The sequence below is a fragment of the Culicoides brevitarsis genome, chromosome 3, assembly GCF_036172545.1.
Source record: "Culicoides brevitarsis isolate CSIRO-B50_1 chromosome 3, AGI_CSIRO_Cbre_v1, whole genome shotgun sequence".
In the NCBI taxonomy this organism is placed as follows: Eukaryota; Metazoa; Arthropoda; class Insecta; order Diptera; family Ceratopogonidae; genus Culicoides; species Culicoides brevitarsis.
Genome location: NC_087087.1, coordinates 12,621,995 through 12,645,608, shown reverse-complemented (window position 1 = coordinate 12,645,608; position 23,614 = coordinate 12,621,995). Strand labels below are relative to the sequence as shown.

At 31.7% G+C, this 23,614-nt stretch overlaps 5 protein-coding genes and 1 long non-coding RNA gene across 6 annotated transcripts in view; 3 read left to right on the top strand and 3 right to left on the bottom strand.

The window, feature by feature from the left end:
* The window catches only part of LOC134835208 (uncharacterized), an 85,076-nt gene extending 79,506 nt beyond the window's left edge, over positions 1-5,570 (top strand). Inside the window, exons 14-15 of the mRNA XM_063850078.1 lie at positions 1,098-4,593; positions 5,221-5,570. Coding sequence (XP_063706148.1) covers positions 1,098-4,593; positions 5,221-5,284 — 3,560 coding nt within the window. The 3' untranslated portion in view covers positions 5,285-5,570. The remainder of the gene's footprint in view (positions 1-1,097; positions 4,594-5,220) is intronic.
* Positions 5,571-6,094: 524 nt separating this feature from the next.
* Positions 6,095-6,660, bottom strand: LOC134835765 (uncharacterized). The gene is made up of 3 exons (XR_010162225.1): positions 6,426-6,660; positions 6,294-6,368; positions 6,095-6,230 (listed from the first exon to the last, which is right to left on the bottom strand). It is a non-coding gene; the product is annotated as an uncharacterized LOC134835765 (long non-coding RNA).
* Positions 6,661-16,505: 9,845 nt separating this feature from the next.
* LOC134835964 (formylglycine-generating enzyme) lies at positions 16,506-17,642 on the top strand. The gene has a single exon (XM_063851030.1). The coding sequence runs from the start codon at positions 16,621-16,623 to the stop codon at positions 17,620-17,622; it is 1,002 nt and encodes a 333-aa protein (XP_063707100.1). The 5' UTR covers positions 16,506-16,620; the 3' UTR covers positions 17,623-17,642.
* A 16-nt stretch (positions 17,643-17,658) lies between these two features.
* On the bottom strand, positions 17,659-18,677 carry LOC134835966 (TIP41-like protein). The gene is made up of 2 exons (XM_063851032.1): positions 18,542-18,677; positions 17,659-18,486 (listed from the first exon to the last, which is right to left on the bottom strand). The coding sequence occupies exons 1-2, from the start codon at positions 18,560-18,562 to the stop codon at positions 17,659-17,661; spliced, it is 849 nt and encodes a 282-aa protein (XP_063707102.1). The 5' UTR covers positions 18,563-18,677.
* A 34-nt stretch (positions 18,678-18,711) lies between these two features.
* LOC134835965 (protein MEMO1) lies at positions 18,712-21,878 on the top strand. The gene is made up of 2 exons (XM_063851031.1): positions 18,712-18,872; positions 20,871-21,878. The coding sequence occupies exons 1-2, from the start codon at positions 18,824-18,826 to the stop codon at positions 21,695-21,697; spliced, it is 876 nt and encodes a 291-aa protein (XP_063707101.1). The 5' UTR covers positions 18,712-18,823; the 3' UTR covers positions 21,698-21,878.
* A 36-nt stretch (positions 21,879-21,914) lies between these two features.
* LOC134835963 (uncharacterized) lies at positions 21,915-23,571 on the bottom strand. Its single transcript, XM_063851029.1, has 3 exons — positions 23,479-23,571; positions 23,086-23,423; positions 21,915-22,602 (listed from the first exon to the last, which is right to left on the bottom strand). The coding sequence occupies exons 1-3, from the start codon at positions 23,495-23,497 to the stop codon at positions 22,183-22,185; spliced, it is 777 nt and encodes a 258-aa protein (XP_063707099.1). The 5' UTR covers positions 23,498-23,571; the 3' UTR covers positions 21,915-22,182.
* Positions 23,572-23,614: the final 43 nt, after the last annotated feature.

The window sequence follows — 23,614 nt, the reverse complement described above, 5'->3', positions numbered from 1 at the left end:
ATTATTAATTATAAGTTTATTTATTTTGAAATTAAATTTATCCTTCACAATTTCAAAATAATTTTTTATTCTGTTCTGTCTTTAAAAGTTTAAATTTTATCAAAAATTCTTGAAAGCTATCATATTTTCAACCGTCAAATCCAAAAATTTCCATTTATGTAATTTAATTTGGTAATTTATTTATTTTTTATAATATATTTATTTATATTTAATTAATTTAATTTATTTAATTTTTTATTTAAAATTTTTTTATTATTTTTTTTATTTTTAATAATTTTTTTATTTTTTTTTTTATTTTTTAAAATAATTAAAAATTTCAGAGAGCAATTTATTTTTTTATATAAAAAAAATTTTTTTTGAAAAACAGTTAATTTTTATATTTGTAAAAAATGTTTATCCAAATTTTTTAGTTCATTTTTATCAGTAAGAAATTTTTGAAATAATTTTTTTTAAATATAAAAAAAATAAAAAAAGTTTCTAAATAAAAATTTTTATTTAAATAAATGGAAATTTTTTATAAATTTTTTAGACTTTAAACTGAACTGAAATATTATAAAAAAAAATCTGACAAATAAAAAATTGACTGGTTAAAAAAAAGTATTAAAAAAATTTAAAATTAAATATGAATTAAAAAATTCTAAACTAAAATTCTAAATAATATGATAAACTTTTAATTTTTCTAAATAAAAATTATAAAAAAATGCGTGCTTGCCTTAAAAGTTTGAATTTTTTACCGCAAAATTTTTAAAATAATTATTTATAAAAAAAAAAATTTTTAACAACCAAGCATCAAGTCTTTTCAAAATCACCTGGCGTTCCCTTTATTTAATTTTTTTGCTAGATTTTTTGCATGTTTAGCCCAAAAATAGCCAAAACAAAAGGTAAGTGCATGTCTTTCTTTTTTTTTTTGTTTAAAATTCTATAACCAGATTTTGAGTTAATTTTCCGTTTGACATTTCAATTTATTTAATTTTAACACATTATTCACAGAAAACACAAAGAAAATCTCCTTTTACACAAAAAAAAAAACACACAAAAGCGTCACAACCATCACTCTACGTGTTCTTGCGATTTATTTTCTCGTTCTCCGTTTCTAGGAACAAAATCAACAAAATCCAAAACAGCAAAATCATCTGGAAACAGCAAGAAAACTAGCAACAATAGCAATAATAGTAGCCAACAACAAAGTTCTAACTGTGATTTTAGTGGTTGTAACGGCAGTGGCACCGAGAAAAATGAAAATGTCAATGCAGATACGAACAACAATCCGCCGCAAGTGTCGCTGGAAGGCCAAAGTGACGCCGAAGAAGTTTTAGATTTGGGCGATTTGGATTTGTCGCGTCTTCGGTTATCAAAACGTGACTTGGAAACGCTCTCAAGTATCACTCCGACGCTCTCCAAAAAGGTCCAGGATCAACTTTTGGCTCAATTACCGCCGACACAGGCGAAAAAATTATCGCGAACGCTCTCGATGCTCAATAACAACACCAACAGCCTCGGCGAAGACCCGAAAATTTATCGGCGAACTCACAGCACCGCCGCTTACGATCGAAATGCGAACGATTCCCGCAGCGATCGTGACAGTTTGACACCCACAAATGACGTTCCGCCCCCCATCACATACACCCAGCCCGTTTATCGTCGCAGCATGAGTCGCTCCCGTTACGATTCCACGCCAGATACGACAATTGCGTCGCGCGAAAGACGCGGATCGAGCATCGCGCGCGACATTATCTCTCCGCCGAGCGATTATGCGAACAAAACTTTCAAATATCCGACGTACGGGGGTGCAACAACGAAAAATTACGGCAAATATTCGCCGTATTCGAGCGAAAGTTCGAGTTACGAGTGCGAAAAAAGTCGCGAATTGTCGCCGCCGATCAGTTTTTACGAGCCGCGACGTAATTCCTGCTTGTCGCCGACGAAAGATTTCTACGGAAGACCTCCGAGTGGATGTTTTTCGCCACCCCCGATCTCCGCGGAGAACACTTTACGACGTCGTTCATCGACGCGACGCATTTCCCGCTTCTTAAGACCCGATTTTTACGACACCCCCAAGGAGGAAAGCGCTTTTGTGCGCGAAAAAAAGGAACGCGAAAAGGAAACGCAGCGAGTTTTGCGGGAAATTCGCGAAAGAAGTCGCGATCGAGCTCATGACTCGTCATCGCGGAGCGAAAGAGAAGCAACCCCGAAGCGAGATGAGGAAAAAACCCCGAATGAGAAGGAACACCTGCGTCATTTATTGAATTCCGTGGACTCAAACATCGAAAATTTGGAAAATCAGATAAGACGACGTCGAAGCGTGTCTCGCGAACCGAACGGACATGCTTTATTCGAAGCAGGCGACAATAATCCGATCAAATTAACGGATCGCATACTGGATGACTTGCATAATTACACGATGCTCCACAAGCAAAAGAGTCAAAAAAGCGTCGCCGAGTCGAGTTCTCGTGAACCCAGCGTTCCAAAAGAGGAAAAATCCCTTCGCAAGAGCAAATCAAAGCAAAATACGCCGGAAGTCCTCCAAATTATCGAAGATTCCGACAAAAAACTCAAAAAAGAGTCGAAATTAGTGCGTCCCAAATCGTATCCGAGCAAAGAACAACAAGCCCAAGCCCTAAAAGTAAAGAAACAAAAATCCTCCGATGAAATTCTCGACGCCTCATGCATCAACGGGCGCAAAGAACCCGATCACATCCCGACAGTAAGTCTCCCGCGACCCAAAAGTTTCGCCTCTAAGATGACGCCGCCCAAGGAAATTGCAAAAACCGCCACTGTCGCTGACGTCAACACCTCCCAAAAGGTCATCGTGAAGAAAAAAGTCAAAAAAGACCCCGTTGACGTGGAAAATTCGACCCCAGAACCTGCAAAACCCATCAAAAAAGTTCGGGTCATCAAAAAATCCAAGACAGATTCCAGCGGGAAATCCACTTCCGAGGACCGAACTGATCGCGAAGCAACTCCAGTTGTCGTTTCCAAGCCAGCTCCCGAGATTTTGAAGGAAAAATCGCCGGAAAAGAAACCCACGAAAGGTTTTCTAACCTCAATCCAGCAAAAATTCGAGAAATTCCGCGAAAATACAAAAGCAAACAGGGTTGCGAAGAAAGTTGGGGCGACAAATGTCCAACCCGACGTCGTAAATGTCGCCAAAGAGGAGTTAAGGACGAGTAAAAGTTCAAGTAACATGCCAAATGGCAAAGAAAAGTTGTCAAAAACGGACAAATCGAATATTGACTCGATGATTCGCAATCTCCGAGAGCAATCCGTGCCCCGGGAATGCCAACCCCTGAACGAAAGTGGATTAATTAAACGTGCCGTGAGCGTAGAACAGATGCCAGATACCTTCAACAAGGCAAGTGTCAATCGAGTCCTCGGGCTTTTCAAGAAAATTGAGAAGGAAAAGGATCAAAAAGGACCAAAAGCGACCAAATCCACGAGTTATATCGCGTCAATGGGTCAAAATGCGAAAGAATCACGCCCAAAATCGTTCGTAAGTAAGATAAAGAAGCCGAGTTCGAGTTCCAACTCGGAATCTTTGGTCGATACGTCGACAGATACCTCCAGTAATGTCACCAACGGCAAAGTTCCTATCAAATATACGTGCCCGGATTGCGAACAAGAGGCGGCGGCGACACAAAATACGATCGCCAAGCGATTTGATGCCACAAATGCGACCCCGGAGGAGAAAGAGAGGAAGGCGAACAACCGAAAAGGGCTCGTTTTGGACTTTACGAAGGTTAAACCGGTGTCGAGTCATCAACCAGTGAAGGGATATCAACAAACGCCATCTTACGAGAACATTGCCAACTTTTCCTCCGACAATTTGAGGAGTCCCGGAAATTCTTCCAATAATTTTCTCTCGCCCGGCGATGAACAAGATACTTGTTACGATGATTGGTCGTCTACTTGTTCCGATGATGTCTCGTCACATCCAATAATTTCTTCATCTCCGTCACTTTCGCGCCTTTCCCGCTTCTCCCATTACATTGGCAGCACTTCCTTCAGCCAAGATGACCCAAATCCCGAAAATGTGCTCGATCGCATTCGACGCCGCAGCTTTTTCCCGCGTTTTAATGAAAAGAAACCACGGAGAGTCAGCACAATTGTTGGTCCAGCAGCTCAGAGGGAGTATTATCGAGAACGTGAAGCGTCTGTAGCTGCCGTTACTCCTCGTTCGACGTCGAAAACTCGTCCCCAAGTGGATTATTCGAAATCTCACGCCTCGAATTTGCTTCCGGATTATCGCGCGAATCGATTTTCCACGATTGATACAAGGTCCCCGCGGAAATATTACGGAGCTGAGGCGGAAAATGGCGGTCTAAAGGTTAGGAATAGCACGGCGGCGCCATTTACGGGCAGCAGTAGCGGAGCGTTCGTCAGTACAACAACACCTTCTTACAATTCCCAGAAAAATCGCATTTCTTCATATTCCAATGGCATCTTGCCGGGCGCCGTGTCGTCAGCCATTGACTCGTATGCCACACTGGGCAGTCGCAAGGTGCGACCGTACGAGCATCGCACAGTTTCACTACTTGACGCGGCGTTAAGTCGACGTGAAACGGAAATGGGACTCGAACGTGATGATGTTTTGAGGTAAGTTTTATTTTTTCGAAAAATAAAAAATTCAAAAAATCATAATTTTTACTTCAGTTTTAATTTTTTTTTATTTTTAAATTAAATTAATTTTTTAAAATTATTTTTTTAACAATTATTATAATTATTAATTTTAAAATACTTTTTAAAAAAATTAAATTTAATTATTTTTTATTTCAGTTTTATTTTTTTTTTTTTAGCTAAAATTGAACTAATTATTAAAAATTATTTCTTAACAATTTTAATTCTTTTATTATTTTTTTAAATATTTATTAAATTAATTAAATTAAATTAACAAAATAATTTTTCTTTATTTAATTATTTTTTTAATAATAATTTAAAATTAATTAAAATTTAATTAAAAAATTATTTTTATAAAAAAAAATAAATTTTTTTAAAGTCCGAATTTTATTTTATTTATTTTTTTTTATAAATATTTATTTATATTATTTTAATAATTTATTTCAAAATTGAAAAAAAATATTTAAAATTTTATTTTTGCAAAATTCAATGAATTTTCTTTTTAAAATATATCAAAATTTAAAAAAAAAATTTGCGTTTTGATTTTTAAAATATTTATGAGAATAAAAAATTTTAATAAAAAAATCTTAATTTATTTTCTTACAGATCAAGTACGAGAAGTGCACGCCAACCATCAATACCTCGAAGTCCCACCATAAATGATGCCTGATTTTTAACGGATGACTGCTGTATATATCATTTTTAGGATTTTATTTAAAACTATATGAACTGCACGGCATTGCACGTGAAAAATTAAAAAAATGTAGCGAGAAGTAGAGACTTGAGTAGCCAATTTTTTGTATTTATTGAAACATTTTTTTATTCAGTCAGTCTTCCTATTTAAACTATTTTTAAGCACTTTTTTTCAAGAAAAAATTTTTTAATCAAGCAATGAATCAATGTACTTAAGAATTTTAACGAAAATTTATAGAAAAAAGAATTTAAAAAAAATGAAATGTTTCACACGAATCATAGAAATTTTAGACGATAGTTAGTTTAACATTTTTGTTAACTTCGTACTTTAAAAAAAATAAAATTAAAAGAAAATTAATTTTTGTGTATTTCTAAAAAGGCTTCATTCTTTGAATAAAAAAAGGTAAAAAAAATATAATTTTTAAACTGCTCCAAATAAAATTCAATAATTTTGACCTATTAGGCCGCTCTAAATTTATATTGAAATTTTTGTCAAAAAAAAAAATTTGAAATACTTTTTCATACAAAATGACAAATATCCCTATAAGAAAAAACCATGTATAAAGATATATCTAATTTTGTGTATAAAGCTATACTAAAAGTATGTATATTTAATATGAAGAAAAAAAGGAATTAGACATATCTTTATACACGATTTTATACATGGATTCATAGCTATGGTTTTATACATGGTTATATACATGATTTTGTCTGGATGGTTTTTTGGGCTCCTTTTGCAGGTTTCTTAGGTTTTCATGCAATTTAAATTCGTTTTTACTTTACTTTAGTTCATTTATTTATAAAAAATTAATTTTTGTACATTTTTTATACAATTTTTAAATCACTTGTTGCTTAAAATCCTCTTTTTCGTCAAAGTACATATGCCTCCTAAATGCTGCTTGTATTCTGATCGTCCAAAATACCTAAATTAAAAAAAAAAATAAAATAAAATAATAATTTAGAAAAAAATATAAATTTTCACTTACCATACGAGAGCTGGAAGCGATATTTTTTGTCCTATGTAAAATAATTTTTCCATCTCAAGTTCCCATGTTCTACATCTAATAAAAAAATATTTTGAATCAAACGAAAATATTATAGTTTTTATAAATTCTTACCTTTACAAAACAATTTCCATGATCAGGAACAATTTTTAAAAATATTTTCTTAAATTGTCTTAAATTTTTTTTAACTTTTTTCTTTTTTTAATTAATTTTTTTGTCAAAAGTACATATTCTTACATTTTTTATGAACTTTTTTATGTTTTTTTTGAATCTCACATTTTTTCATATTTTTAAAATTTTTTTCATTTCACATTTTTTTAAACCTTTGTCTCTAAAAAAAGCTTGTCTCCCTTTGAAGGTTTCCGAAAGGCTGCCGGCAGTTTGAACATCTCTGTGTATATAACAATGTATATTACTATGTATATTACTATAGTAAATTAGAATTAAAATTAAAATTAAAACGATTCTTCCTTATGCTGACATAAAATCGAGTTTTTTGTAAAAAGTCAATTTTTGAGCAATTTTAAGCGTGAAACTGAATAAAAAGTCATTCTGAAGATGATTTCCATTCATATTTTGGCAATTTTCGAACAAATAAAATTTTTCACGGTTCTTCCTCATGCTGAATTAAAATCGTGATAAATTTTGCAAGTCAAATAAAATTTTTCACGATTTTCCTCATGCTGACAAAAAATCGAGTTTTTTGTAAAAAGTCAATTTTTGAGCAATTTTAAGCTTAAAACTGAATAAAAAGTCATTCTGAAGATTGATTTCCAAATAAAATTTTTCATTCTTTCATGCAATTTTCGTGATAAACAAATAAAATTTTTCACGATTCTTCCTCATGCTGACAAAAAATTAAAAAGTCAATTTTTGAGCAATTTTAAGCTTGAAACTGAATAAAAAGTCATTCTGAAGATGATTTCCATTCATATTTTGGCAATTTTCGAACAAATAAAATTTTTCACGTTCTTCCTCAGATCTCATCTTCTCATGCTGACAAAAAATCGAGTTTTTTGTAAAAAGTCAATTTTTGAGCAATTTTAAGCTTGAAACTGAATAAAAAGTCATTCTGAAGATGATTTTCATTCATATTTTCTCAATTTTCGAACAAATATTGCAAGTCAAATAAAATTTTTCACGATTCTTCCTCATGCTGACAAAAAATCGAGTTTTTTGTAAAAAGTCAATTTTTGAGCAATTTTAAGCTTGAAACTGAATAAAAAGTCATTCTGAAGATGATTTCCATTCATATTTTCTCAATTTTCGAACAAATAAAATTTTTCACGGTTCTTCCTCATGCTGAATTAGAATCGTGATAAATTTTGCAAGTCAAATAAAATTTTTCACGATTCTTCCTCATGCTGACATAAAATCGAGTTTTTTGTAAAAAGTCAATTTTTGAGATGCAATGCTGACAAAAAATCGAGTTTTTTGTAAAAAGTCAATTTTTGAGCAATTTTAAGCTTGAAACTGAATAAAAAGTCATTCTGAAGATGATTTCCATTCATATTTTCTCAATTTTCGAACAAATAAAATTTTTCACGGTTCTTCCTCATGCTGAATTAAAATCGTGATAAATTTTGCAAGTCAAATAAAATTTTTCACGATTTTCCTCATGCTGACAAAAAATCGAGTTTTTTGTAAAAAGTCAATTTTTGAGCAATTTTAAGCTTGAAACTGAATAAAAAGTCATTCTGAAGATGATTTCCATTCATATTTTCTCAATTTTCGAACAAATAAAATTTTTCACGGTTCTTCCTCATGCTGAATTAAAATCGTGATAAATTTTGCAAGTCAAATAAAATTTTTCACGATTTTCCTCATGCTGACAAAAAATCGAGTTTTTTGTAAAAAGTCAATTTTTGAGCAATTTTAAGCTTGAAACTGAATAAAAAGTCATTCTGAAGATGATTTCCATTCATATTTTCTCAATTTTCGAACAAATAAAATTTTTCACGGTTCTTCCTCATGCTGAATTAAAATCGTGATAAATTTTGCAAGTCAAATAAAATTTTTCACGATTTTCCTCATGCTGACAAAAAATCGAGTTTTTTGTAAAAAGTCAATTTTTGAGCAATTTTAAGCTTGAAACTGAATAAAAAGTCATTCTGAAGATGATTTCCATTCATATTTTCTCAATTTTCGAACAAATAAAATTTTTCACGGTTCTTCCTCATGCTGAATTAAAATCGTGATAAATTTTGCAAGTCAAATAAAATTTTTCACGATTTTCCTCATGCTGACAAAAAATCGAGTTTTTTGTAAAAAGTCAATTTTTGAGCAATTTTAAGCTTGAAACTGAATAAAAAGTCATTCTGAAGATGATTTCCATTCATATTTTCTCAATTTTCGAACAAATAAAATTTTTCACGGTTCTTCCTCATGCTGAATTAAAATCGTGATAAATTTTGCAAGTCAAATAAAATTTTTCACGATTTTCCTCATGCTGACAAAAAATCGAGTTTTTTGTAAAAAGTCAATTTTTGAGCAATTTTAAGCTTGAAACTGAATAAAAAGTCATTCTGAAGATGATTTCCATTCATATTTTGGCAATTTTCGAACAAATAAAATTTTTCACGGTTCTTCCTCATGCTGACAAAAAATCGAGTTTTTTGTAAAAAGTCAATTTTTGAGCAATTTTAAGCGTGAAACTGAATAAAAAGTCATTCTGAAGATGATTTCCATTCATATTTTCTCAATTTTCGAACAAATAAAATTTTTCACGATTCTTCCTCATGCTGACAAAAAATCGAGTTTTTTGTAAAAAGTCAATTTTTGAGCAATTTTAAGCTTGAAACTGAATAAAAAGTCATTCTGAAGATGATTTCCATTCATATTTTCTCAATTTTCGAACAAATAAAATTTTTCACGGTTCTTCCTCATGCTGAATTAAAATCGTGATAAATTTTGCAAGTCAAATAAAATTTTTCACGATTTTCCTCATGCTGACAAAAAATCGAGTTTTTTGTAAAAAGTCAATTTTTGAATTTTAAGCTTGAAACTGAATAAAAAGTCATTCTGAAGATGATTTCCATTCATATTTTCTCAATTTTCGAACAAATAAAATTTTTCACGGTTCTTCCTCATGCTGAATTAAAATCGTGATAAATTTTGCAAGTCAAATAAAATTTTTCACGATTTTCCTCATGCTGACAAAAAATCGAGTTTTTTGTAAAAAGTCAATTTTTGAGCAATTTTGAGCGTGAAACTGAATAAAAAGTCATTCTGAAGATGATTTCCATTCATATTTTGGCAATTTTCGAACAAATAAAATTTTTCACGGTTCTTCCTCATGCTGAATTAAAATCGTGATAAATTTTGCAAGTCAAATAAAATTTTTCACGATTTTCCTCATGCTGACAAAAAATCGAGTTTTTTGTAAAAAGTCAATTTTTGAGCAATTTTAAGCTTGAAACTGAATAAAAAGTCATTCTGAAGATGATTTCCATTCATATTTTCTCAATTTTCGAACAAATAAAATTTTTCACGGTTCTTCCTCATGCTGACATAAAATCGAGTTTTTTGTAACAAGTCAATTTTTGAGCAATTTTAAGCGTGAAACTGAATAAAAAGTCATTCTGAAGATGATTTCCATTCATATTTTGGCAATTTTCGAACAAATAAAATTTTTCACGATTCTTCCTCATGCTGACAAAAAATCGAGTTTTTTGTAAAAAGTCAATTTTTGAGCAATTTTAAGCTTGAAACTGAATAAAAAGTCATTCTGAAGATGATTTCCATTCATATTTTCTCAATTTTCGAACAAATAAAATTTTTCACGGTTCTTCCTCATGCTGAATTAAAATCGTGATAAATTTTGCAAGTCAAATAAAATTTTTCACGATTTTCCTCATGCTGACAAAAAATCGAGTTTTTTGTAAAAAGTCAATTTTTGAGCAATTTTAAGCTTGAAACTGAATAAAAAGTCATTCTGAAGATGATTTCCATTCATATTTTCTCAATTTTCGAACAAATAAAATTTTTCACGATTCTTCCTCATGCTGACATAAAATCGAGTTTTTTGTAAAAAGTCAATTTTTGAGCAATTTTGAGCGTGAAACTGAATAAAAAGTCATTCTGAAGATGATTTCCATTCATATTTTCTCAATTTTCGAACAAATAAAATTTTTATAAAATCGTGATAAATTTTGCAAGTCAAATAAAATTTTTCACGATTCTGACAAAAAATCGAGTTTTTTGTAAAAAGTCAATTTTTGAGCAATTTTAAGCTTGAAACTGAATAAAAAGTCATTCTGAAGATGATTTCCATTCATATTTTCTCAATTTTCGAACAAATAAAATTTTTCACGGTTCTTCCTCATGCTGAATTAAAATCGTGATAAATTTTGCAAGTCAAATAAAATTTTTCACGATTTTCCTCATGCTGACAAAAAATCGAGTTTTTTGTAAAAAGTCAATTTTTGAGCAATTTTAAGCGTGAAACTGAATAAAAAGTCATTCTGAAGATGATTTCCATTCATATTTTCTCAATTTTCGAACAAATAAAATTTTTCACGGTTCTTCCTCATGCTGAATTAAAATCGTGATAAATTTTGCAAGTCAAATAAAATTTTTCACGATTTTCCTCATGCTGACAAAAAATCGAGTTTTTTGTAAAAAGTCAATTTTTGAGCAATTTTAAGCTTGAAACTGAATAAAAAGTCATTCTGAAGATGATTTCCATTCATATTTTCTCAATTTTCGAACAAATAAAATTTTTCACGGTTCTTCCTCATGCTGAATTAAAATCGTGATAAATTTTGCAAGTCAAATAAAATTTTTCACGATTTTCCTCATGCTGACAAAAAATCGAGTTTTTTGTAAAAAGTCAATTTTTGAGCAATTTTAAGCTTGAAACTGAATAAAAAGTCATTCTGAAGATGATTTCCATTCATATTTTCTCAATTTTCGAACAAATAAAATTTTTCACGATTCTTCCTCATGCTGACATAAAATCGAGTTTTTTGTAAAAAATCAATTTTTGAGCAATTTTAAGCTTGAAACTGAATAAAAAGTCATTCTGAAGATGATTTCCATTCATATTTTCTCAATTTTCGAACAAATAAAATTTTTCACGGTTCTTCCTCATGCTGAATTAAAATCGTGATAAATTTTGCAAGTCAAATAAAATTTTTCACGATTTTCCTCATGCTGACAAAAAATCGAGTTTTTTGTAAAAAGTCAATTTTTGAGCAATTTTAAGCTTGAAACTGAATAAAAAGTCATTCTGAAGATGATTTCCATTCATATTTTCTCAATTTTCGAACAAATAAAATTTTTCACGGTTCTTCCTCATGCTGAATTAAAATCGTGATAAATTTTGCAAGTCAAATAAAATTTTTCACGATTTTCCTCATGCTGACAAAAAATCGAGTTTTTTGTAAAAAGTCAATTTTTGAGCAATTTTAAGCTTGAAACTGAATAAAAAGTCATTCTGAAGATGATTTCCATTCATATTTTCTCAATTTTCGAACAAATAAAATTTTTCACGGTTCTTCCTCATGCTGAATTAAAATCGTGATAAATTTTGCAAGTCAAATAAAATTTTTCACGATTTTCCTCATGCTGACAAAAAATCGAGTTTTTTGTAAAAAGTCAATTTTTGAGCAATTTTAAGCTTGAAACTGAATAAAAAGTCATTCTGAAGATGATTTCCATTCATATTTTCTCAATTTTCGAACAAATAAAATTTTTCACGGTTCTTCCTCATGCTGAATTAAAATCGTGATAAATTTTGCAAGTCAAATAAAATTTTTCACGATTTTCCTCATGCTGACAAAAAATCGAGTTTTTTGTAAAAAGTCAATTTTTGAGCAATTTTAAGCTTGAAACTGAATAAAAAGTCATTCTGAAGATGATTTCCATTCATATTTTCTCAATTTTCGAACAAATAAAATTTTTCACGATTTTCCTCATGCTGACAAAAAATCGAGTTTTTTGTAAAAAGTCAATTTTTGAGCAATTTTAAGCTTGAAACTGAATAAAAAGTCATTCTGAAGATGATTTCCATTCATATTTTCTCAATTTTCGAACAAATAAAATTTTTCACGGTTCTTCCTCATGCTGAATTAAAATCGTGATAAATTTTGCAAGTCAAATAAAATTTTTCACGATTTTCCTCATGCTGACAAAAAATCGAGTTTTTTGTAAAAAGTCAATTTTTGAGCAATTTTAAGCTTGAAACTGAATAAAAAGTCATTCTGAAGATGATTTCCATTCATATTTTGGCAATTTTCGAACAAATAAAATTTTTCACGGTTCTTCCTCATGCTGAATTAAAATCGTGATAAATTTTGCAAGTCAAATAAAATTTTTCACGATTCTTCCTCATGCTGACAAAAAATCGAGTTTTTTGTAAAAAGTCAATTTTTGAGCAATTTTAAGCTTGAAACTGAATAAAAAGTCATTCTGAAGATGATTTCCATTCATATTTTCTCAATTTTCGAACAAATAAAATTTTTCACGATTCGTCCTCATGCTGAATTAAAATCGGGATAAATTTTGCAAGTCAATTTTTGAGCAATTTTAAGCTTGAAACTGAATAAAAAGTCATTCTGAAGATGATTTCCATTCATATTTTCTCAATTTTCGAACAAATAAAATTTTTCACGGTTCTTCCTCATGCTGAATTAAAATCGTGATAAATTTTGCAAGTCAAATAAAATTTTTCACGATTTTCCTCATGCTGACAAAAAATCGAGTTTTTTGTAAAAAGTCAATTTTTGAGCAATTTTAAGCTTGAAACTGAATAAAAAGTCATTCTGAAGATGATTTCCATTCATATTTTCTCAATTTTCGAACAAATAAAATTTTTCACGATTCTTCCTCATGACAAAAAATCGAGTTTTTTGTAAAAAGTCAATTTTTGAGCAATTTTAAGCTTGAAACTGAATAAAAAGTCATTCTGAAAAATAAATTTTGCAAGTCAAATAAAATTTTTCACGATTTTCCTCATGCTGACAAAAAATCGAGTTTTTTGTAAAAAGTCAATTTTTGAGCAATTTTAAGCTTGAAACTGAATAAAAAGTCATTCTGAAGATGATTTCCATTCATATTTTGGCAATTTTCGAACAAATAAAATTTTTCACGGTTCTTCCTCATGCTGACATAAAATCGAGTTTTTTGTACCAAGTCAATTTTTGAGCAATTTTAAGCTTGAAACTGAATAAAAAGTCATTCTGAAGATGATTTCCATTCATATTTTCTCAATTTTAGAACAAATAAAATTTTTCACTTGAAACTGAATAAAAAGTCATTCTGAAGATGATTTCCATTCATATTTTCTCAATTTTCGAACAAATAAAATTTTTCACGAATGCTGAATTAAAATCGTGATAAATTTTGCAAGTCAAATAAAATTTTTCACGATTTTCCTCATGCTGACAAAAAATCGAGTTTTTTGTAAAAAGTCAATTTTTGAGCAATTTTAAGCTTGAAACTGAATAAAAAGTCATTCTGAAGATGATTTCCATTCATATTTTCTCAATTTTCGAACAAATAAAATTTTTCACGATTCTTCCTCATGCTGAATTAAAATCGTGATAAATTTTGCAAGTCAAATAAAATTTTTCACGATTTTCCTCATGCTGACAAAAAATCGAGTTTTTTGTAAAAAGTCAATTTTTGAGCAATTTTAAGCTTGAAACTGAATAAAAAGTCATTCTGAAGATGATTTCCATTCATATTTTCTCAATTTTCGAACAAATAAAATTTTTCACGGTTCTTCCTCATGCTGAATTAAAATCGTGATAAATTTTGCAAGTCAAATAAAATTTTTCACGATTTTCCTCATGCTGACAAAAAATCGAGTTTTTTGTAAAAAGTCAATTTTTGAGCAATTTTAAGCTTGAAACTGAATAAAAAGTCATTCTGAAGATGATTTCCATTCATATTTTCCAATTTTCGAACAAATATTTTTCACGATTTTCCTCATGCTGACAAAAAATCGAGTTTTTTGTAAAAAGTCAATTTTTTTGAAACTGAATAAAAAATTCTGAAGATCATATTTTCTCAATTTTCGAACAAATAAAATTTTTCACGATTTTCCTCATGCTGACAAAAAATCGAGTTTTTTGTAAAAAATCAATTTTTGAGCAATTTAAAGCTTGAAACTGAATAAAAAGTCATTCTGAAGATGATTTCCATTCATATTTTCTCAATTTTCGAACAAATAAAATTTTTCACGATTCTTCCTCAAGCTGAATTAAAATCGTGATAAATTTTGCAAGTCAAATAAAATTTTTCACGATTCTTCCTCATGCTGAATTAAAATCGTGATAAATTTTGCAAGTCAAATAAAATTTTTCACGATTTTCCTCATGCTGACAAAAAATCGAGTTTTTTGTAAAAAGTCAATTTTTGAGCAATTTTAAGCTTGAAACTGAATAAAAAGTCATTCTGAAGATGATTTCCATTCATATTTTCTCAATTTTCGAACAAATAAAATTTTTCACGGTTCTTCCTCATGCTGAATTAAAATCGTGATAAATTTTGCAAGTCAAATAAAATTTTTCACGATTTTCCTCATGCTGACAAAAAATCGAGTTTTTTGTAAAAAGTCAATTTTTGAGCAATTTTAAGCTTGAAACTGAATAAAAAGTCATTCTGAAGATGATTTCCATTCATATTTTCTCAATTTTCGAACAAATAAAATTTTTCACGATTCTTCCTCATGCTGACAAAAAATCGTGATAAATTTTGCAAGTCAAATAAAATTTTTCACGATTCTTCCTCATGCTGACAAAAAATCGAGTTTTTTGTAAAAAGTCAATTTTTGAGCAATTTTAAGCTTGAAACTGAATAAAAAGTCATTCTGAAGATGATTTCCATTCATATTTTCTCAATTTTCGAACAAATAAAATTTTTCACGATTCATGCTGAATTCTTCCTCGTGATAAATTTTGCAAGTCAAATAAAATTTTTCGAGTTTTTTGTACCAAGTCATGCTGACAAAAAATCGAGTTTTTTGTAAAAAGTCAATTTTTGAGCAATTTTAAGCTTGAAACTGAATAAAAAGTCATTCTGAAGATGATTTCCATTCATATTTTCTCAATTTTCGAACAAATAAAATTTTTCACGATTCTTCCTCATGCTGACAAAAAATCGAGTTTTTTGTAAAAAGTCAATTTTTGAGCAATTTTAAGCGTGAAACTGAATAAAAAGTCATTCTGAAGATGATTTCCATTCATATTTTGGCAATTTTCGAACAAATAAAATTTATCTCGATTCCTCATCATTTTTAATTAAAAAAATCTAAATGCATAAAAATATTAAAATTGCATAAAAAAACTTGTATTTTTACAGATTTTTAAATTCTTAGCTACAATTAGAGATAATTTGATTTTTTCATCCATGATTTTCATCAATTTGTTTTTTAAAATTTTTATTATCTAGATTTAAGGTAACGTATTCTTTAATAACTTGTGTTATTTGTGTTAAAAAATGGAAAAAGTCATATAGATTCAAATATGAGAATTTTTTAAACTTGGAGTTTTGATAAAGTTGACTCGGAGCCGACATCCAAAAAATTGGAGTTTAGCACAGAGTTAAAAAAAAAGTTTCTTCAAAAAATATCAAAATAGACAAAAACAGGTCACTTTTGATTAGATTGCCCCATTGAATTTTCGACTTTGAAAATAGGACAAAAAGTTCAAAAAAATCAATTTATTTCGATCGTTTTGTCCCAAAAACTTTTTTTCAAAATGGGGCAAAATAAAAAAAGTTTTGAAATAATTTTCCATATAAAAAAATAACAAAATTTTAACAATTTTTTGTCATCAATAACAGTCAAAAAAATTTGAAAAATTAATTTTTAGAAAAAAAATTTAAAGAAGGAAATTTATATTTAAATACGATTTTCAAACAAAAATTCTTAAATAATTTTTTTTTTAATTTTCGAAAATTTCATGAAAAAAAAACAATGAAATTCTCAATTTTTTTTTTATTTTTTTCCATTGTATTTTCGGTTTTTGAAATGGGGCATGGGACAAAAAGTTCAAAAAAAAAATTAAGAGTGGCCTAAATAATTAAGAAGAATAAAATTTTCTCAATTTGACCCATGAACGATCGAATTTTTCTAAGTTATCTCAGTAAATTTACTTGTTCGCACCCTCAAAAAAAGCTATTTCTCGTACTATTCACATACAACGCCTACATTCATAGGCCAATGTACAGTTACCGGCTTAACATCTGTCTTTTATTTACATTTTCATAAAAATTCGAAATATGAGCGAGATAACACACCCGCTTTGTAAAAACAATTAAAAATAGTAAAAATTCAAACACTTTTTCGACAAAACGACAAAAGATGTGGTTCAATTGTCACATTTTGCTACTTTCCGCGATATTTTTCACTCCCGCCTCGTTCGATTGTGGCTGCAACAAAGCAAAACGCGACACAAAAGACGCTGTTTTCACCGAAAATGAACCTTCAGAACGTCTCGTTGACCTAATTCATCATGAAATGTCATCTTCTGAGGATTTTCTCGCCGAAATGAGTCTCATTCCAGGCGGCGAATACGCCATTGGCACCACAACTCCCGTTTTCGAGTCAGATCGCGAACACGAACGCCACGTTTCCATCCAAAACTTCTACTTGGACAAGCATCTCGTGACAAATGCGGATTTTTTGCGCTTCGTCGAGGCAACTGGCTACGAAACTGAGGCCGAAAAGTTCGGCGATTCCTTCGTTTTTAAAGGATTTTTATCAAAAACGGTCCAAAAAACGTACCACGACTTTCGGGTAGCCGCAGCTCCTTGGTGGTACAAAATAAACGACACAAATTGGCGACATCCCGAGGGCCCCGAGACTGGAATTGACGCGAAAATGGATCATCCGGTGCTTCATGTGTCATATCGTGACGCCCAAGCGTATTGCAAGTGGCGCAACAAGCGTCTCCCATCGGAAGCGGAGTGGGAAGTCGCTTGTCGCGGCGGAAAATCAAAAAAATTGTTTCCGTGGGGCAATAAAATGATGCCACGAGGGGAGCATTGGATGAATATCTGGCAGGGAGACTTTCCGGAGGAAAATACGGCAGATGACGGGTTTTACGGAACGAATCCGGTAACGAAATTCCGTCAAAATGACTTTGATTTGTACGACATGGTCGGAAATGCGTGGGAATGGACCTCGGATTTGTGGAAGGAACGCGAAAAAAACGACCCAAACCCGAATCGGGTGCGAAAAGGAGGCAGTTATTTGTGTCATGACTCGTATTGCTACAGATATCGCTGCGCCGCACGAAGTCCCAACACGGAAGACAGCTCCTCAGGGAATTTGGGCTTCCGGTGTGCAAAAGATTTCCTGTAAATGTTGAAAGGAATCGCTTTTTATTTCGAATAAAACCTATTTAAACATTAAAATTTCCTTGACTTGCGTCTCGATGGGCAGCATTTGGGAGATTTCCTGCGGATCTGTGAACAAAGCGGGCGGAATATGCTTCAAATCCGGGATTTTGGCGCCGCGCGAGGTAAATTCCTTCAAAATGTAGTCATTATCGACCTCATAATGAAATCTCGTGTCATTTATTCGGATCATCACCCCATCGACTCTTATAAAATTCCGTAAAAGGACGTAAAAACCACTCGGCATCACACGAATTTTCACCGAACACGAACTTATTCCATGATCATGCAGCTCATCCTCGAAAAGTGTCAAATCGTGATAGAATAAAATATTTTCCCGCTTCATTAGCTTCATCAAATCGATTTTTTTGTCGGTTTTTTCGACTTTTATGCCGCTCGTGGTGCCTTGATACTCCGTACAGAAGGTCCAATCAAAGGGTTTTACTTTTTCCGTCGTCGTATCTGCCGGTCGGGACTCTTTCCACTCCTCGCTGCATGCAACTTTGACCACTTCGTCGCGCAAAAGCTTCGCTTTGACATCACGCAACGCGTCAATCGGCTTAAATTCCAATCGGGCACCATTTTCGTGCACCAGAGTCAACTCGTTTTTGTGAAAAACCATATCCGGCAAGTGAGGCAGCTCCAAAGCAAAGTTGTAAGTACATAATTCGCAGCAAGTTGCCGGGTCATCGGCACGACATTCGTTGTTGCGCGTACAAATACTCTTCAAAATGTGACTTTTCGTGTAAGAAATTGTCCAATTGTTGAAATTTGTTGTTTCCGTGTCGACGGGCAAGCGAGGAATTGCTTTTGTGCCTTCTTCTTTTTGCTAAAAAAGAAAATTTCTTTAAAAAAAATTGATTTTTTGTGAAAAAATTCCTCACCATCAAAGCTACAGTGTCCATTTTTCCCAAAATTCAACAAGAAATCAGCCTCAATCTCCTCTATTCTTGAAAGAATTCAATTTTTTCGCCAGAAACACCGCTGATTGTCAAAAAATGTAAACAAAAAGTGCGAATTCGTGCATTAATGGGTTAAAACTTCGTTGACACACGGCTCGAAAATGAATTCTGGGCTCAAATATCAAAAAAATTCGATTCCACAACAAACAAAGAGGCAAAAAAGCGACAATTTTGGACTGCTTTACGTGTAAAAACTCTTCAAAAATGTCGATGAGGTGCGCATCCCACGCTGGCAGCTGGTACACGGACTCAAGTAAGTCAAAAATTGTCAAAATTCTTGCTTAAAATGAAATTTTTTCGCTTGTACGACGACTATGAACAAAGAGAAATCAGCTGAGCTGGCTACGAATTCGAATCCTTGACAACCCGTTCGTGTTTTTGACTGTTTTTTGCGTGATTCGCGATGGCGGAGGAGGTTTTTCTCGAGGATTTGGACGAAACAATTGCTGATCCAGACATTTCGCGTGAAACAGTCGAAGATAAAATCCTGAAATTGCGGCGTCAGTTGAGAGATAGTTATGATATTTTGATAAAAACGAGAGATACGTTGGCTAATATTTCCTTTGAGAAGATGAAAAATAACTCGGAAGTTGCTGCGGGAGTCTTTGAACATGACGTGGATGAGGTTTTGAACGCTGGATCGCTCAAAGAGAGTCTCTCGAGGTTGAATACCAAAATTCGTGGGCGTGCCAGAGGCAATGAATCCGATGGCGGGTACCTGGGAACGTCAATTACGGAAGTTAACAGCTTTTTTCGGGCCTTGGATGATCTCGATGCGGGAATTAAGAGCATTGAAGGGCACAAAAATGCCCTAAAAACGCTCGATGGTGACGTTAAAAAGGCCATTAATGGATTAACGAGCGATATTGAGCAGAAAAAAGCGGAATTGGTTGTCTTGGATACGGATTTTTATAACGACGTAGCCAGAAATTGATTTAAAAAGCTTAAAAAATAAAGGTTTTTATCAAAAGAAAAGGATTTGACTTAAACTCGAATATTTTTATCTTCATTATGAGCAAAAAAGGGGTCAAATTAACCCTTGAGGAGATAAATTTTACCACTTAAAAGGTTAATTTGACCCCTTAAGAGGTTAATTTGATCCTTCAAGAAGTCAATTTAACTCCTAAAGGGTTACTTTGACCACTTAAGGTGTTAATTTGACTCCTTTTTCGCCCGCATTTTTACTTTTAAGACAAATAAATTGAATAAATCCATTTTTTTTTTCAAAAAAATTCAGGGGAAAAAATAAAAATTTAGGCCGCGAAACTCAATAGTTTTGTCCGATGCCCCATTTTGATTTCCAAAAACGCGTGGGGCAAAAAAAAATAAAAAAGTTAAAAATTTCACCAAAATTGACCGTTTTTTGGTCTTATTTCATATAATTTTAATAAATTTTGAAAAATAATTTTAAAATTCTTTTAATTTTTCAAAAAAATTTTGTATTAAAAATTGTGTTTTAACATGAATTTTCTTCTCTAAAAATATTTTGCATAAAAATTGTTTTAATTTTTTTTATAATATTCAATTTTTCAATTTAACTTAAATGTTCTTAAATCAGTTTTAAATAAACAATTATCAATGCAAAAAAAACTTAAAACATCAAAAATATTGATTAACGTTCAAAAATTGTTTGAAAATTGGCATTTTGTATGAAAATAAGTATTTCAAATTTTTTTTTTATTTTGCCCCCCCCCCATTTTTTTCTCAAAATTTTTGGACAAAACTATTGAGTTTATATTTGGAGCGGCCTTAATAAAAAATGGAAAAAATTTATCGCGATAACTTTTTTTAGCCGAAAGTCATTTTTTTCGTGAATTTTCAATAAAAATTTATTGATTTAAAAAAAATTCAACTTTAAAATTTTAATTCATAAATAAATATAGAAAAAATTCGATTTAATACACGAAAACAATCACTTTCTTCGATGCATCTTAATTTGACCAATTTCTTAAATTTTTCAATAGGAAAGTTTACGACCTCTTCTGTCAAATCATTATACTCCGTCAGGACATCGCAAAGTAATCCAAATGGGTTGTCAATGTGATATTTATTTTGTTGTCTAGTTGATCGTGTGTAGATGTTCCTATTTCTGTTAATAGTGAAAGTCAATTTTTTACTAATTTTTAGCCTAAAATTGAATAATTTTCTCATCTTAAGATGATTTTCATTCAAATCTTGCCGACTTTTCATTAATTTTCTCTCAAAAAATTTTTTTTCTAATTTTAATAAATTTTCCTCATTTTTCTTGCAGGATCTGAGTTAGATGGCCAATTAACGGGCTGGCTAAACGATGCGGAATTGACATGGGGCCCGGCACGTGCGATAATCGCCCCGCATGCCGGCTACAGTTACTGCGGTGCATGCGGCGGATGGGCTTACCGCCAAATTTCGCCGAGCGTCGTGAAGAGAATTTTCGTTTTGGGTCCGTCGCATCACGTGCGTCTCTCGCGTTGCGCTCTCACGTCAATGAAAACGTACGAAACGCCCCTCTACAACTTGACGATCGACTCAAAAGTTATTTCCGAGCTCGAAGCTACCGGAAAATTCCAATTTATGGATCGCAAAACGGACGAAGATGAGCACAGTATTGAGATGCATTTGCCGTATATCGCCAAAGTGATGGAAGGTTATTCGTTCACCGTTGTGCCCATCATGGTTGGATCTCTTTCAACTGACTCTGAAGCACTTTATGGGCAACTTTTGGCACCATATCTCGCTGATCCGGAAAATTTGTTTGTGATTTCGTCGGATTTTTGTCATTGGGGACAGCGTTTCCGGTATACGTATTACGACAAGGCTGCAGGCCCCATTTGCAAGTCAATCGAAAAGTTGGACAAGCAGGGAATGGATCTCATTGAAACACTTAATCCCGAGGCATTTTCCGAGTATTTGCGGAAGTATAATAACACGATTTGCGGAAGACATCCCATTTCGGTGCTTCTGCAAGCGGTCAAGGTGCTCCAGCAACAAGGGCACAAGATGAACTTGAAGTTTTTGCAATACGCACAAAGTAGCGAGTGTTATAGCATGTCTGATTCGAGCGTTAGTTATGCTTCGGCATCGTTGATTTTCGAATAAGAGATGCCTTGGACTTTGGCTTCTAACTCATAAATTTATCTTAAATTAATTTTTTTAATCAAACTTTTTTGCAGCAATATTTTTTTTTTGTCTTATCCATTAATTATTTTGACTTTTACGTGCGAACGACACGATTTTTTAAACCTAATTTTAGAAATAATAAAAAATTAATAAAATTTTAAACAAATTTTTCTATTAAAAATGGGTTCATACGAGTTTTGTAACGCAATATCTCAAATTCTGCTTCAAGAATCTCTTTGGGGATTTTTAAAATTTGTTCATTTTGACTTTCAGAAGGTTTTGCTAAAGAAAAAATTAGAAAATCTCTGAGAAAATTCAGGGAAAATCAAGAAATATGGGTGCGATGTACATTGCATACCTCCAAAAATCACAAAATTATTTTTTATATGATTTTCATTGCATACTTTTAGGTGTCAATTTTTTCTCTAAGAGCAAAAATTTCTTCTATACTCCCAAAAATTTTATCACAAAATCCCATTTTCATTTATATAAAACGTTGCTTCGTCATTTTTTCGTAAATTTGGCGCCCAAATCACACGTAAAACGCGTTTTTGTCTTAGCACGGTGTCTCCTTGCTTCATACTTGGTTGCTTGTAAATTTGCAATCGAGTCGTTACCAAATTTGCCCATGAAAGGCCCAACGTTGGTCCAACTTCTTCGGATTCCAGGTCGTTTCGCACTTGATTGATGCAAACTGTGGCAAAGTCATATTTTTTGCCCAAATGCTGCAAAGTGACGACAAGAGATCGTAAATCCTGCGATCGTTCGGCATATCGCTCCTCGATTCGAAAAATGGCGGCAATGGAATCGATTATGACGAGACCAACGGGTTCGGTTTCAAGAAGTCTTTCGAGACGGTTGACGATGAGGTTGTAGAGATCGTCCTGAAAATGAGAGAAAAATGATAAAAAATTAATATTTAAAAATTTGATTTTTTAAAGAAAAATTATCAAAATTTGAGGTTTGAAAAAGATTTTTGGTACAAAAAAAAATTATTTTGAAAAAAAAAATTTTTTTTTATATTTTTTTTTGTTCAAATAAGAGTTTATGCTTCAAAACGAGAAAAAACGTTTAAAAAGAATTGAAAATTTAAACTTTTTAATATATTTTTTTTAATTTTTCGCTTTGGAAAAAAATTTTCAAGCTAAAAGTACCATTTTTACGTCAATTCTAATTAAAATTTAACTAAAATCTGAATTTTCTTAGAAAATTTTTCATAATTTTTGATTCTTCGAAGATTTTTGACTTTCAAGGATCAAAAAATGAAAAAAAGTCAAAAATTTTTGAAAATTTTTCTAAGAAACTCGAGTTCAAATTAAATTTTTTGTTCCCTTTGAACCTAAAAACCTTCAAAAAACGTTCCTTACATATTCCATCACACTAATATAAATCACATTATCCATCATCTGTGTTGCTGTTACATTCAATTCGTGTTTTTCGATTAACGTTCGTGCCATCCGCAAAAGTCTTTCAGTCGCCAAAGGCCCTTCAGTGCTAATATACAACGATTTCGTGCCAATTCCGCCCATTTCCAACGGTAACTGCGTCGTCAGACACAAATTCATCGCCAATTGTGACTTTCCGCTCCCTGCTTCGCCCGCAATTTCTGTAATTCCTCGAAGTCTAAGTCCTCCACAGAGCATCGAATCGATAGAAGGAACTTGAAATCCGATTTTAGGCAATTTATCTTTGAACAAGTCAAAAGCTGGAAAGAAATTTGTTAAAAATTATTCAAAAATTTGATTTTTATCGATAATTACCAGTCTTAAAAGTTGTCATCGTCAAAATTAGACGAAAAATTACAATTTTTTAATGTTTTTCTTCATTCGCGCCGATTTTCTCTTGTCTTTTTGAGACGTTCAAAAGTGATAAAACGTCAAAACCCCGTTGACACTT